Consider the following 15,962-nt stretch of genomic DNA (forward strand, 5'->3'; position numbering starts at 1 on the left):
GTACTTAGAGACACCAAGTTTAGCTTAAGCAGGCCTTTCAGGAGACCTTTTTTCCATGAAATTGCAGCGTACAGATCGTGTTGGGGACTCGTGGACGTTCTGCGCAAGGATGTTGGGGTAGGTACTGTACCTCAGGTGACCACATTAAGAACAGAGTATTAGGCGCTTGGCCGATGCACAACTACAGTACAAACAGTACGTGCAGATGCGAGTACACTTAATAAAAGTGCTTAATGAAGTATGGTACGGAATTAGGCGTACTCTCGAGGTTCAAGGCTTACTGTAGTTCCGCCTATAAGTAATGTACGTTGTTGTGGAAGAGAAGATCAGGTACTAGGTAAGAATACAAGTATTAGTAGGATCATACAACTATGCTCAACAAGCTTTCTTTGGACTGCTTTTAATTAGCAAACGATATATTCAATTGTGATTTATAGTCACAAACTCATACGGCATGCCTGAATATTTAGCAAGGCTGGAGATAGGGATCCACCTCTACTGCTCCCCTCTCCTCTAAGGGGAAGCTCCACTCTGTCTTCCTTCTAAGTACTCCGTAAAATAGGGAGGGAGTACAGTACATGTACAAGTATTAATGTATTACTTACCTAGTATCTGGTTCTCCCTTCTAGCTTCTGTATGCAGGCAGGTCAGCCCATTAAGCTGTACGGGGAGACATTGAGGAAACTACGAGCAGGTTAGTGCTCAAAAAGTCAATCAAGTACACTCAACTATAGTCAATGTGAGCAGTGAAGTAATAATAGTTGCTGGGGTTTTATTCCAGCTTGGCTGAGCTCCAGGTTTATTTTACTACAGTACAGAGCACAAGTACTGTAAGTACAAGTACAAGTACAGCATGCGAGTGAGTTGCGCTAGTCGTGGAGATCGGGTTGCGCGTCTGCGCGTTACATGCACAGTAGTAACTCCTGTCCTTGATTCATACCTTACATTGACATCCGCCTGGAAGGCTTCAAGTTTCGGTGCGAGCCAGACAGTCCGCAACTCCCTTCTCTGGAAATGCCATGAGATCGCCTTAACGGACACACCGCCAAACATTACGGGCCGCCGCCTATTACTCTCTCAAAACCCTCTGGCCCCCCATCGCCCTCGTAATGACGGCTCTCAGTCGGTTTGCCTTCTTGGCGATGGCGGTAGTTTTTCATCTTGTCTATATTCTTTCCATTTTCGATGTGTACTTTGTTAGCCCCATTGTGTCGGGCATGCGCGTCTTTGGCATCGATCGAGCCGCTTCAGCGAAACCTCCCGCCGACAGGCTGGTTCTCTTCGTTGGTAAGCTCAACTTCTCCACCTCTTCTTTCCTCTACAATGACAGCGCTCTGAACTAACCGGCATCCTCCTCAGGCGATGGGCTACGCGCTGACAAAGCTTTCCAGTCCTTTCCTGAACCGTATCCTACGTCAGAGCAAGACCTGGTTCCAAGGCCACTTGCACCCTTTCTCCGTTCTCGCGTACTTCATAAAGGAACTTTTGGCGTTTCGCACACGCGAGTCCCGACCGAATCGCGCCCGGGACACGTCGCTCTGATCGCAGGCCTCTACGAAGATGTCTCTGCTGTTGCGACAGGCTGGAAGCTCAACCCCGTTGATTTTGACAGTGTCTTTAATCGTAGCCGCCATACTTGGAGCTGGGGAAGTCCTGACATCCTGCCCATGTTCGAGCGCGGCGCCGTTCCCGGTCGTGTCGATGCTGCCATGTATGAGCACGAATTCGAAGACTTTTCTCAAGACGCCACCCGGCTCGACTATTGGGTTTTTGATCACGTCAAGGAATTCTTCGCCCAAGCAGGCACGAACCGGACACTCGAGAAGGCCCTTCGTCAGGACAGGAACGTATTCTTCTTGCATTTACTTGGCCTTGATACTAGTGGCCACGCATACCGACCTTATTCGAAAGAGTATCTGAGTAACATCAAGGTTGTCGACCAGGGAGTCAAAGAGGTGACGGAGCTGATTCAAGACTTCTACGGTGATGACCGTACCGCCTTTGTTTTCACTGCCGATCACGGAATGAGCGACTGGGGCAGCCACGGGGATGGTCACCCAGATAACACGCGTACGCCACTCATTTCATGGGGTGCTGGAGTGGCTCCCCCCAAGCTGTACCCTGAAACCGCTGCTCCTGGTCACGATGACTACTCGTCTGATTGGGGCCTTGACCATGTCCAGAGGCACGACGTTTCCCAGGCCGATATCGCTGCTCTGATGTCATACTTGATCGGGACAGAATTTCCCGCAAACTCGGTCGGCAAACTCCCGCTCTCCTATCTCTTGGCGGACAACCGTGAGAAAGCCCAAGCATTGCTTGTCAATGCGCAAGGAATCCTCGAAATGTACCGCGTCAAGGAAGAAAGGAAGAGAGCAAACGAGCTTCGGTTCAAACCATATCGACCCTTGAGCGATCAAGGATACACCCCGGATCAACGCATATCCTCCATCCGGGGCCTGATCGCAGCAGCGCAGTACGAGGAAGCCATCGAAGAGTCCGATGCGCTGATTGGGATTGCCCTCGATGGGCTTCGCTATCTTCAGACGTATGACTGGTTGTTCCTGCGCGCACTCGTCACCGTCGGCTATCTGGGCTGGATGGCGTATGCCTTGACCACAGTCATTGACACCTATGTCATAGAGGAAGTCGTCCTTCCCAAGCGGACCGTCGCGAGCGTCGGCGTTTTTTCGTCCATCCTGATGGCACTCTATGCGTCGTTCTTGATGTCAAAGTCTCCACCAACCTACTACGCCTATGCCTTCTTTCCAGTTTTCTTCTGGGAAGAAGTTTTCGCCCACCGCGATAGTCTTGCCACTGGCCGTAAGCTTCTCTTCGCGCACATTACGTCGCACAGAGAAGCTGTGGCATTCCTGACGCACACTGTCATGTTCATTGCCGTCCTCCAGTCCCTAGTAAGTTCGGATGACGCCCGCCGATATCCGCTGCTGCCGTCCTTGCATCTAACAGGTTGCAGGCATTGGGCTACATTTATCGCGAGATCTTGACGGGAATTTTCGTCTTGTTGTCAGTTTGGCCGGCTACATATGGCATCTCCTTCCTTGAAAAGCACGCCGTATTGAGCATGACCTGGCTTGCCTCGTGTTTGGCTATGAGCACATTCACGTTGCTTCCTGCCATGAAGGTTGAGAGCGTTCCACTAATGTTGGTTTATAAATCCCCGACGGTCTGCTTCTTGCCACCACCATTCTTACCATTTTCTGTAGCCTCATCGGCGGCACGGCTATGGCCCTCATCGGCGTCCTCTATTTGCTTCTGGAAGACCACGTTTTGTCCGAGTTTCCGAGGGATCGCAAAACTGGCCCCAGCGGCGATGGCACAGATCGCATGGTCAGGCGCATCGTCACTGGAGTTCAAGTACGGCCATCTTTCGCATCTGCGCTATCCTGGAATTCACTAACCGTTCACGTTGTAGACAGGTCTCATTCCCTTGGCAATGTTGGTGACACGCTCCAGTGCTCTGAGCCTGCAAGCCAAGCAAGGGCTGCCTCTGGGTAACCAAATGGTAGCGTGGTCTGTGCTTGGTACGTTTCCCTTGTCCTTTGTGCCCAATACTGGTCAGAAAGCTATACTCGTATGGCTAGAATGTCAAGCCGAAACTAACCCGTGGGCTAGTGGTATCGTTTCTTATACCCCTGTCCTATAAATTGCAGTCAAACACACATTACATGCATCGACTGGCTGTCATGTTTCTCACCTGCGCGCCGACCTTCATCATCTTGACCATCTCCTACGAGGGACTGTTCTATGTAGCTTTTAGTATTACATTGCTACTCTGGGTTCGCCTTGAGTACGCATTGGAGATATTCTCAAGATCGACGGCAGAGGCAAACGACGAATCACCAACGTCAACCTCGAGCCCCGTTCGTCGAAGCGGTTCACGCGTACGACCATTGAGGCTGTCGGATGCGCGAGTAGCCCTCCTCTTCATGGTTCTCCTGCAGTCGGCGTTTTTCAGCACCGGCAACGTGGCTTCCGTCTCATCCTTCAGCCTGGAGAGTGTATATCGCCTCATACCGATATTTGACCCTTTCTCACAAGGCGCCCTTCTCATCTTGAAGCTAATGATTCCGTTTGCCTTGATCTCAGCCAATTTGGGGGTTCTCAATAAGAGGCTAGGCGTGGCACCGTCAGCTCTCTTTATGCTTGTCATGGCGGCGAGTGACATCCTCACCCTCTATTTCTTCTGGGTGGTGAAGGACGAAGGGTCATGGTTGGAGATTGGGTCGACGATCAGTCACTTCGCAATTGCGAGCCTTTTGTGTGTGTTTGTTGCTGGGCTTGAAGGGGTCAGCGCCATCCTCATTGCAGGCATTGACGTTGATGTTGATGAGATGAAGACCAAATAGCAAACAGGGGCACTCGTCATCGCCACAGCAGGGGAGGCGGAGGTGCAATCAATGGAGGCACGGTGGAGCAAACGAAGATGCGATTAAATCGCATGTGAGAGGATACATAACTTGCGGCACCTTGTCCCTGGTAGGGCGACACGTCTCTTGGAGGTTGGCTTTCATCTGTATGCCACAAGTTGCACGACGTCATCAGCATGCGATTAGCTTATAAAAAAGTCGAAACCGAGACCAAAATTACTTATGCGGCCTAGAACTTGGTAGTTGAATCCCCATTGACCGAATGCATAAATTACCGATTGAACACTTTGCGTATTGTGATGCGGCTTCGTGGTTTTTCGAAACTTGACGCCGCTGGCGACGGAGGGAGCGAGAACTGTGGACTCGACAGGGTGCATTTGGACGTCCGCCGTTATCGCCGATGGTCGAGGCCGAGCGACAGCAGTTGGTAGACCCACGAGATGAGAACGCCACTATTACCGCGAAGGCTTGTGAATGCTATTGGGCACCTACAATCAAGGCACCTTCGTGTCTAGGTACTAAGGTAGGTTGGCTAGTAGCAGGTGCCTGGTGGCAGTACGTCACAATTGTGCAAACAAGGCCTTATGTATCTGTTGTTGTTGCTGGCGCTCGAGGGTTGTCCGTACAGAGGGTACGCAGATTGGTACCAGGTATTAGTACTTAGGTACAAGTATGCTAGTGTTCGAATGGACTTGACGCGCAATAATACCTCTCAACCAAATGTTAGTGAGTGAATACACTATGTTACGCCACCCTCCCTTGCTGTGATGGCCTGGAGTTCCCTCTCGACTGCCTTCAAGTTCCCAGCTAGATCCTATTATATAAGACTAATAACTATGGAAGACACAGCGACAAAACTTAATCTCCAGTAACATTGATACCCAGTTTCAAGTTTGAGAGTCCATGTATCACATCGTGTGCTCAAGCAACCTGGTGATTAGGTGCCCATGCACTCAGCAGTACTGAACGAACATCCTACTGCTTGTTTCCTGATGGCGTTGTACTAGTGCTCAGTACCAAGGAGTAGGTAGAGCACATTTGGCAGGTATAGATAATACCTTGGCACCAACCGGGCACCAACCTGGCACCAACCTGGCACTACCATGGCACGTTACCTCGGCACCTTTCTGACCTATCTTGCTTGGTTGGTACTCATGCCTGGTTGTGCTCACCTTACTTACGTTCACCCTCCTTCACTACTTACACTGTGTGATGCCTTGGACGTCGGCGGCCTCGCACAAGTCAGCAAATCAGCCAGCCTGCCCCAGATGTCTGTCGCTTCGCCACCCTTCGCCCTGCGTTGAGCGACAGGTCAGCACAGGTCAAAGTCAGTGATTGCTGACCTGCCAGCTTTCGTCGCGTCGTACATACATTCATACTTAGATAGGCTCTGGCCCCCCCTTCTCCACCAGCATCTCGACATCCGACTGTCTCGCCAGTGGCCTGCCTCCTTCATCCATCGCCAGCTTGCCATTCAATTTGGTCCATTTAGCCATGTTGCCTGCTCCCCATACGCGTGCTTCGTCATTCACCGAGATTCATGCTGTCCGCCATAGGGACAAGCCGGGCTCCTCGTCGATCCGATCATCGCAACGGCAACCGCACCGCCGGGCTGCCGTACCTCCCGTCATCTCAATCCCGCTTGCCCAGCATGGCCTGCGTCTGGATATTCCCGACGGTACCGTCGATGGTTTCAATGGCTCCCCTGGGCAGCTATCGCCTCGTCCACGCCAGGTCAGGTACACAATGCCGCCGTCCTCGCATCCCGACCCAAGGTCCAGTCCTTCCACTACCTTGCCGCAGCGTTCATTTCACCAAGTCTGGACGCCAACGTGTTTTCGGCTTGGTAACCGCCCACCTAGAAGACTATCCTTGAACCTTCCAGCACATCATCGGCCTGTACATGGCAGAGCCATCCCATCACATTATCTGTCATCTCCCATGTTCGGTGGTGCCAGTCCATCGACGCAACGATACCGTGCCAACGTGGACCATACGCATGTCGCCGGCCTATTGGTCAACCAGCCTGTTTCTGTCATGCGAGAGAACAATCAAGCTGCAGCAGTCATGAGACCTTCTCCGTCGCCCGTAACGGAGTCTCTTCCGTATGGCCATGATGCGCTGCAACTCGGGCTCGGTTTGACATCAGGAAGCTACTGGGGTCCCGAGCAATGCCCTCATTCATCGTACAGTGTTGGCCAAGTTGAAAAATTTCTCCCCCCTGGCCCCATTCGTTATCATACGTCCAACTGCTCGCCCTCGACGATCCTGGGCAGCCCACACCGCTCCGCCGATTCTGTCACCTCCAATGTGGATGCCTCATCCTGGGTCCTTGATCACCCAAGACTTCTCCCGGCTGCGGAGGCAGCGGGTCAACCTGGGTTCAAAGAGATGGCCCTGGCGCATGCGAAAACGAGTTATGTCGACCTGCTTGCGTTTCTAAGGTCCGACGGCCGACCAACCGCACCTCAGGTCAGTCCTGGCCGTGGTGTACCCGACGACGTCCTCGCTTATCCGAGGCCATCGCCGTCGGTAATATTCGAACCTGGTGCGCCGAATCTGGCCGAGCACATCTGTCTCGATAGAGTCATTGGGTGTGCCCGACCTAGCCAGCAGGTTGCGCCAGATCACCACGTTGTTGCTGTGACATCCTCGCAACGGGGGGCAGAGTTGTATTCCTCGAATCACATGGCAGCCTTCGTTTCCGGCACACAATCTCAAATCGCTGACGCTTCCCCCTTGGCAATATCCTCATCAGTGATTGAAAGCGCCAAGTCTTCATTGGACGTTCTCAACAACCTTTGCGAACATAGTGATTGGAGGTGGTTAGAAGGCCTTCTGCTTGGAGGTTGCCTACACTATGGGCTAGAGAACTATGAAGACGCACTTTCATGGTTTGCGAGAATCCTTCATTTTGACCCAAGGTTAGTGCCCGCCACCACAGCCATCGAGTGACGGTCCTGGTATCTGATATTCCTCCACCGCGCAGGCATGTGGAGGCCGTTACAAATTTTGCTGCGACATTGTATTGCCTTAACCGTGAACAAGATGCCGAAAACCACTGGCTCAATGCTGTAACGCTGTGTCCGGGTTACCTGGACGCCACGGAACACCTGCTTGGCTTGCTGTACAAGAGTCGTGGCGAAGAAGCTGTCCGAATCATTGCCTATGTGCAGCAAGCCCTCAAACTCCCTTCAACAGCAGCAAGTCAGTTGAGTCTCACCGAGAACGAAGGATTCGGCTCCAGTGGCTACGCATTACCCGGGCGCGAGAATGGCAGAATGCTCGCACTGGTACATGCCAAAGCCACTATGCAATACAATCTGAAGGAATTGGACAATGCAGCAGAGTCATTTGAAGAGGCCGTCTTAATCGGCGCAGGTAGGCGCTTTGGCGGTATTCAAGACCTGATAGAGCGTGTACACACTGTTCTGTCATCGGAATCACCAAGCACCGGATCTCGAGACGAAAGACGACAACCGCTCTGCCCGCTGATGCTACCTCCAGAGAGTGCACTGGATACGGCACGCCGGGTGTTTCCGGGCCGGGGCGAGTTGCCCGGCCTGCACTTCGTGCGAGATGTGCATTCCAAGCAGGCCGCGATTCAGACCACCAGCAACTCGCTGCTTTCGCTAGCCAAGATTTTCCAAGACACCATGTCCAAGAGCGGTGGGGATCACGCCATGATCCAGAACTTGCCTGGTGTTGGCGATATCCTATGCCTCTACTACCTCTCATTTTCTCTCCAAGAGAGCCCGTCGACAGCCAACAACGTTGGAATTCTACTTGCTGGAGTACAACAGCACGCTCTCTGCACGTCGGCATCGTGGTCTTCCAATCATGCTGCCACGCCAAACATCCCCGGCGCTTCCCACAGAAGCGGGACTGCTCTCGCCTTCTCGTACTACAATTACGGGCTACGACTGGATTCGAAGCATGTCCATCTTCACACAAACCTTGGAAGCTTGATGAAAGACGTCGGCCATCTGGATCTCGCAATCCAAATGTACGAGCGAGCCGTCATGTGCGATGGATCATTCGAAATTGCCTTGACCAACCTTGCCAACGCCGTCAAGGACAGGGGGGACATAAATGAAGCTGTTGAATACTACCGCCGCGCCATCAGCTCGAATCCTGAATTTACCGAGGCTGTATGTGGCCTGCTGACGGCACTGAACTCGATCTGCAATTGGCGAGGTCGTGGCGGAGTGGTGCTCGAGTCGGGAAAATACGACCGGTGGCATGTCGACGATGAAGGAAGGCTCATTGACGCAAGAACAAGCGGTACGAGTTGCGGCTTGATCAAGCAGGTCGTTGATATCGTCACGCAGCAGATCGAGGACGCCTCTTATTGGGGCCGGCACACGCTCCGGGAGCCGGTCATCACGGCGCTGGCCACCGAGCTTCAGCATCTCTGTCACAAGTTCGATCTAGATTGCGCGATACGACAATGGGCAGGCAAACCTTGGGAGGGATCACGGGCGTTACGCCTCATAGAACGTGCCACTCGGTTGATTCTTCGCAAATGGTATCTGGAACGCCGCCATGCCACGGGCCGACAGTCGGAAGGGCCGTACTTCCGGCCAAGACTTCCTCCGGGCCTCAATGTGCCTGCAGCGCCAACCGTGCTCCCATTCCATACTTTCACGTGCCCTTTGACAGCGAAGGTCATTCGAACAATATCGCAACGCAACGCGATGCGCATATCTTGCGCCACGTTGCGATCACCGTGGCTGCCATGTACAGTGTACCCGCCACCAGCTCCGCCCGACCCCCATCTCAACGTTGGCTACGTATCTTCTGACTTTAACAACCACCCGCTGGCGCATCTGTACGTCCATCCTCTCATTTCCCTACCGATTCCTCCCCTCCGCACTGTTATAGCATGGTGTAGCTGTGCTGACCGTGCCGTCCGTGACTGCCTATGCGAAGAATGCAATCGGTCTTTGGGCTGCACAACCCCGACCGCGTTCGAGCTTTCTGCTATGCCACATCGAGCAGCGATGGTTCGACCCATAGACGAAAGATAGAGAAGGAGGCCCCGGTATTCCGCGATGTCAGCCATTGGCCCTCTGACAAGCTGATAGATCAGATTATCCAAGACCAGATCCATATTTTAGTCAATCTCAACGGTTACACAAGAGGAGCTCGGAATGAAATTTTTGCGGCCAGGCCATGCCCCGTGCAGATCTCGTTCATGGGCTTCGCAGGCTCACTGGGAGCAGAGTGGTGTGATTATCTGTTGGCCGACAAAACAGCTATCCCCCTATGCACCCTGCGTCCATGGCGCGACAACATGACTATCGAGGGCGTTTTCCATGACAACAATGAAGGTGATGATGGCGGGTGGATGTATTCAGAAAACATAATTTTCTGCCGCAACAGCTTTTTCTGCTGCGACCATGCCCAGTCTTGCGAGAGCCATGAACGGAGGATGTCATGGGATGAGGAGCAGCGGCAGCGATGGGCCATACGGCGGGAAATTTTCCCAGCTGTCGCGGACGACATTGTCATTCTGGGAAACTTCAATCAGCTGTACAAGGTGAGCTTCCTATGCCGTGTCTTCACTCGATCGGGAGATGGCCCATCACGAGCGGCTTACCTGCGGACAGATTGATCCCACTACATTTCGGTCGTGGCTAAGGATCCTGGCCGGGGTCCCCAACGCAGTCCTATGGCTTCTGCGCTTTCCAGAATCGGGCGAGAGCAATTTGAGGGCGACGGCCAAGGCTTGGGCCGGAGCCGAGGTAGCAAGCCGGCTCATTTTCACCGACGTCGCCCCAAAGAACCAGCACCTCTCGCGCGCCCGTGCTTGTGACCTCTTCTTGGACACTCCAGAATGCAACGCGCACACGACAGCAGCGGATGTCCTGTGGTCCAGCACGCCGCTTCTGACGCTGCCGCGATACCCATTCAAAATGTGCTCTCGCATGGCAACATCCATTCTGCGGGGCGCGCTGCCCACATCAGCTGAAGGCTCGCAAGCGGCCCGGGAACTCACAGCGGAGAATGAGTCGGAATACGAAGAAACGGCCATTTCGCTCGCTTCCGGATTGACTTATGTTCAGTTGGATGAGCTCGACTACGCCGAGGGTCGTGGGCGGCTGGCGGAGATGCGAAAGCTCTTGTGGCATAGCAAGTGGCAATGCGGACTGTTCAATACCGGCCGTTGGGTGAACGATGTGGAGACTGCATACGAAGAGGCCTGGCGACGATGGGTCGAAGGTGTTGGGGGCGATATTTACCTCTGATGAGCGGGTTGGACGAGGAAGCGCCATGAAGGACGGCATCGGTCCCTTGATCGGGTGGAGGACCAACAACGATGATGAGATGACGACGACGAAGACCATGATGCACCATGATTCCAACGGACGACGACGACGACGATGATGGCCCCTGCATAGCTGGCACTGACCAACATGTCTTTTTTCTTCTTCAAGGCCAGAGATCCAGTTCACTATTTGTACGGAATCTCGCTGGCTGTATGCTGATTGTGGTTGTCCTTCGGTTGTGCCCGTTCCGTTGTGTCCAGTCAATATCCAACCAGGGACGAAAACGCAAGGTGATGCCGAATAGCCCAAAAATTCGAAAGCAGCTATGCAGCTATGCTGGACGATAACACGAGTTGCAAATTGGTTCTCGAACCCAACAGTATAACGAAATGCTAGAAAGGCTGTCGAGCTCGAGAGAGGCTACGGCTGTCCATCAGGACTTGCAATGCAGCGACTTGGCGGATAGACGTGACAACAACGTATGCACTACATTCAGTCATGATATCCTTGGGCGAGGAAATGACATGATTAGGTTAGGTTTTGCCGGATTTCAAGGTTTAATCCACGGTTAAACGCGCGTACTTGGTGGCGCTGCTTTTCTATCAAGGGTATACCTGCATCGATTAAGATGCAAAGCCGACAACAAATGGTACGTGTAGTATCATGGACGATTGATCTGACAAGGAAGTGTTCTGTAGCACCGCCTTAACCACCGAGAGTGGTGACTGACGTTGAAGGCCGCCCCCGGCCTGCAAACTACATCGCATGCAAATGAATGTTTGCGAAGTGGTGGGTGTGCCTTGAGCAATGGTTTCTCGCACCGGTTGGAGCCGTGCTGGCTCCTTTACTGCCAAGGCCGGGAATTTAAGGCCAGTTCTGTACTGGCAAAGTTTATGGGTGCCGGTGGTAAGGTGGCTACCGAGGCACCGAGACTGCATGTATGGTCGTATCACAACTAGTGTCCTGGGTGGCAAACGCCAACTCTGCCGCCAGACTGGTAGACTGGGAGAGAGGTGAGGGGCCGCTGGCCACTGTCAACTGCGTCTCGAACGGGGGATTGCATGCGCCAACCAGAAGACCGAAATCAAAGCAAGTGGAGGTAGCAGGTAGCCGCAGGAGCTGGCTTGTTGACTCGCTCAGTGTTTGCCACGGCCGCAGTGTGCAAAGCTTATCGTGCTGGATCACCAGGTTGCCACAGGCTTGTGGGCGGGAACTGATGAAGTCTCCTGCAGAAGAACCGTTGCTCCCACGTCGCAAACGTAACAGAAGGCATGCATACGATCGCGCCTGGACGTCAGCAAGGGATTTCTTTGAGGTGCCTCAATCGCCTCTGGACCTCCCTCCGACGCGAGGCACTAGATGCGACCATCTGGTCCTAATACTACCTACATTGTGTCTAGTGCCGAGGCAGCAGGGAAGCGGGCACTGCACACGTCTGTCCGGCAATGCAAAAAACAATGTTGACCATGTTGATATGTTCCGCGTATGGACTGCGGTGCGTGGCCCACGTTAAATTTCGAATCGTAACCGACAATTGTCGTTTTAGGCCTCGTATCACTTTCAACGCAAACCCTAGCCCTTGTCGAATCGCTTTGCAGAGTAATGGCTGGCTGCTCATGCTCCCTTCGCCGGCCTTCCTTCAGCGAGGAGAGCAATAACTGGCAGACACAGATGGGGCAGGTCACCCAAGTTGGCGGAGGAAGAAGCCGGACCGATGGCCAGATTCCCCGCCATTTAATGTTCAGTGACGCAGCAACACATGGACGAAGAGTGGAGAGGGGGGGTGGCCAACTTGACGGATGACTCTTGGCGGACAACGATGAAACGTACAAACAACAGAGGTACTCATCATCAAGGGATTCATTCTTCGTGCGAGGCGTCCCTAGATTTATGGTTGGGCACCCATGAACTTTGCCTGTACTTCTCCGTACCATCTTTTGAGGGAGTACATGCTTGTCGACCTCGCCATGCAGATGATGAACGGTACACCTTACCTACTGGTACCTGCCAATACACCTGTGAGGTAGAACGTAAATGAATCGTTTGATTTAGTCGTAGCGTGTGACCCGGTCACGGCAAGATGGTGTGCTGGCTCGTGAACGTATGGCGCGGGCTAAACGGTGTTTTGGCGAGGCAGTGGCCAGGCAGCATTGAGTGTGGATATATGGTACTTGTACATGTAGACCTGCCTCGGTGCTACTAGCAGGCGATTGGTATTCTATCGGGAAGGCCTGCGTACTACTAAGGCACCGAGGCACCTGGGTAGGTGGCTCGCGTCGGGGTCGCAGCCATACTTTGTTTTCATAATATGACGGTGCACGTCAAAATCCGAGCAAACTGGTGTGGCTTGTGTCACAACGCAACAAAACAACGTTCGTCTCTCGCTTTTCATTCTTGTGTTAAATTTCCCGCCACTAAAAGCGGCCAGAACTGTGCGTTTTGCGACTCGAGGATCGCATAGTTCATTTTGGACGAGGAGAGTTGCGACTTGTATACCCTTTAGGTGCCCATCCTTCCCGGAGTTGATCGACACAAACTTCGACTTATCGAGGAGTGAACGAAGAGAGTGGGACAGACGGAAGGAAATGGCCCAGCCATGCAGGATATGTAGATGATGGTACAGGCGGACGGCATCCGCAAGACTACCGTGTATTCCTTCGCCCACCACCTGCTTGTATCATATCAACCCACCAGGAGCACTTTCTGAGCACGAACCTGAACTACCCTCCTAGCAGCAGCTGGTCGTAGCAGGCGGCCGATGGCCGGAGAGGACTCTGTTCCGCCGTCGTGAGAGTAGCATGACCTGCGTACCGTCACAAGGAACACCATGATTGCTCGCGCGGAGTCATGTTACCGGCGACCGCGACCGCAACCACTCGAAAATATCCTGCCTGTAGGCTGCGATCATGGTGCAGCTGCAACGTCAGCTTTCTGGAAATGGGGCAGGCAGGTAGGATAGCAACTAGGCAGGAAAGTGCTCAAGTGCTATGGCTGTACCAATAGTACTACGTGCTTCTAGGTGGTAGTCGGTAGCAAGTATGTCCTGCTGCAGCCGACTGCTACAAGGTAGTTCATACAGGCAGGTATCCCATCTTGCTTCGGATGCTACTCACCTAGTATGCTTTAGCCCACCTGCAACTGGCGATGGCCAGGCAGGCGTCGCCGTCATTTCACTTTTTTCACTTTTTACCTTTCGACGCCCATTCTGCACTAGCAAACTGAAGTTAACGGTCCACTGCCTTCGGTACAAAAGACGTCTACCGTCCCCCGTTTACGCCTCAACTCCTTCTCCGTCTCCTTTCCGCACGGAAATTTCTCATAATTAAATACCCGCTGCAGTCATTTCACCCACCAGCAAGCTGTCAGTCCATGGATAATTTCAAGCAGGTTGATGGGCCATGCCCCTCACCACCTGACAAAACTGACGGCCGCAAAAAGCACAGTAGCAAAAGGAAGACCAACAGGGAGGGCAGCAAGCAGGATGCAAGCAGGAGGGACTCTGTCAAGGACGACGCCGACAACGAGGACGCCGATGAGAACGCCAAAGACGAGGGCGACAACGAGGAGGATGTGAATGAGGACGCCAACGAGGCCGACGAGGGTGCCAGCAGGAACGACGTCGATGGGAACAGCAGCAAGTCGTGCACACTGGCAACAACCAGAAGCGAGAGCGCCACGCCTGGCCACAGGAGGGGTCCATGGTCAAGCACCGAGGACAACACGCTGATGACTCTTGTTACCTTGCACGGCCCTTACAACTGGGTGCGCATCGCCCACAAGCTGAAGTCTCGTACTCCCAAGCAGTGCCGCGAGCGTTACCACCAGAACCTCAAGCCAAGCCTGAACCGCACGCCCATAACACCCAGCGAGGGTCGCCGGATCGAGAGAATGGTGGCCACCATGGGCAAGTGCTGGGCTGAAATCGCGAGGCAGCTGGATGGCCGCAGCGACAATGCCGTCAAGAACTGGTGGAATGGCAGTCAGAACCGGCTCATGCGTCGAAAGCAGCAGCATTTAGAAAGCGCCAACGCGGTGAGGGCGGCGACGGCACCTGCAGGAGCACCGGCAGCGACACCGACAATAGCGTTGGACATGGCCCCGTCCCACGAATTACCCGCCGTTCACGGGTACGTGAGTCACGAACAGCGTGCCGACCGAAACGCCTTGGAGTACCATAGATGTCCCCGTGTTCCGCTTCTGCCCGCTCCCCACATTTCCGGGCCGGTGCCAGGTACCCTCTTGCCATTTATGCGAATCAACGGCCAGGGCCAGCAGTTGCTTCCATGGACAGGCAACCATCAGCCGCTGTCACCGTCACCGCATGAGTCGGAGCAGGAGAGAACCGAGTCGGACGCGGGCTCCCCTTCCAACTACACGACTGAACCTCGCCTCGAGCTCCCGCCGCTTCGGGAACGGCCATTTCCCAGCGGAACGCCCCAGAGGCTGCCAAGCTTGAGCTCCCTGTCGAACGCAACATCTGCCGCGGTTGGGGGACAAAGTGGCCAAAGCCATTGGCATCAAAACCAATGGCATCAAGGCCAATGGCATCAAGGCAATTGGAATCAAAGCCAGTGGTATCCGGGCCAATGGAACCAAGTCCGAGGTCAAGCTTGTGGCCGAGGCGATCACCAAAGCCAAGGACCGAGTTGGGGACCCCGGAACGTCGCACCCCTAGCCAGCCAGCCGCGGCTGTCAGGGGCACCACGCTTACCCGCTCCGACCGGCGAGTTTAACGAAAGCTCACGGGGATGCACCTGCGGGTTTTCACGATGGTCGTAACGTCCAAAAAATCAGAGTGTGAGGAGGGTGCCCAAGTGCATCATGGAGAGGGAGGGATAGCGTCCAGGGCCGGCGTTGAATTTAGGTTGGTTGGGTATTCGTTAGCGGCAGCGCCGAGATGTGGGTGCAACTCGCACCAAGCCCAAATTGGGTATGAGGCAATCTTCAATCCATCGCTTCATCGGACGAGGATGGATCAATGGCAAGCAAGCGACAGGGACAGGGGGTTTATCAATTGTGATCGACCCGACTGGGCCAGGCGGGCGAGGGTGGGGTTAGCCTGGGCACAGTTGTGGCCTGTCCTTCCACCTGCTCGAAATTGCACATGGTGCCGTCGTCCCTGCCCTTGTCTTTGTACGCAATTATCACAAGTACAAGTACAAGGCAGTAAGTATTTGGCCAAACGATTTCCTACGGAGCAAAATAAAACTGCAGCCTCCTGCCCGTCGGATCCAATTCCAGCAGCCACCACCACGCCAACGGCCGTCACTTATCTTCTGGCGATCTGTGGCCTCTGCTG

At 53.9% G+C, this 15,962-nt stretch overlaps 3 protein-coding genes across 3 annotated transcripts; all 3 read left to right on the forward strand.

Moving 5' to 3' along the window:
- Positions 1-1,109: 1,109 nt before the first annotated feature.
- DCS_00802 (putative protein MCD4, required for GPI anchor synthesis) lies at positions 1,110-4,370 on the forward strand (the record flags this gene model as incomplete). The annotated part of the gene is made up of 6 exons (XM_040798137.1): positions 1,110-1,287; positions 1,360-2,915; positions 2,978-3,165; positions 3,228-3,378; positions 3,437-3,545; positions 3,637-4,370. The coding sequence occupies 6 exons, from the start codon at positions 1,110-1,112 to the stop codon at positions 4,368-4,370; spliced, it is 2,916 nt and encodes a 971-aa protein (XP_040659020.1).
- A 1,515-nt stretch (positions 4,371-5,885) lies between these two features.
- On the forward strand, positions 5,886-10,642 carry DCS_00803 (UDP-N-acetylglucosaminyltransferase; the record flags this gene model as incomplete). The annotated part of the gene is made up of 4 exons (XM_040798138.1): positions 5,886-7,315; positions 7,381-9,222; positions 9,324-9,933; positions 10,004-10,642. The coding sequence occupies 4 exons, from the start codon at positions 5,886-5,888 to the stop codon at positions 10,640-10,642; spliced, it is 4,521 nt and encodes a 1,506-aa protein (XP_040659021.1).
- Positions 10,643-14,032: 3,390 nt separating this feature from the next.
- DCS_00804 (uncharacterized protein) lies at positions 14,033-15,338 on the forward strand (the record flags this gene model as incomplete). Its single annotated transcript, XM_040798139.1, has 2 exons — positions 14,033-15,148; positions 15,201-15,338. The coding sequence occupies 2 exons, from the start codon at positions 14,033-14,035 to the stop codon at positions 15,336-15,338; spliced, it is 1,254 nt and encodes a 417-aa protein (XP_040659022.1).
- Positions 15,339-15,962: the final 624 nt, after the last annotated feature.

Source organism: Drechmeria coniospora, chromosome 01, assembly GCF_001625195.1.
Source record: "Drechmeria coniospora strain ARSEF 6962 chromosome 01, whole genome shotgun sequence".
Classification (NCBI taxonomy): Eukaryota; Fungi; Ascomycota; class Sordariomycetes; order Hypocreales; family Ophiocordycipitaceae; genus Drechmeria; species Drechmeria coniospora.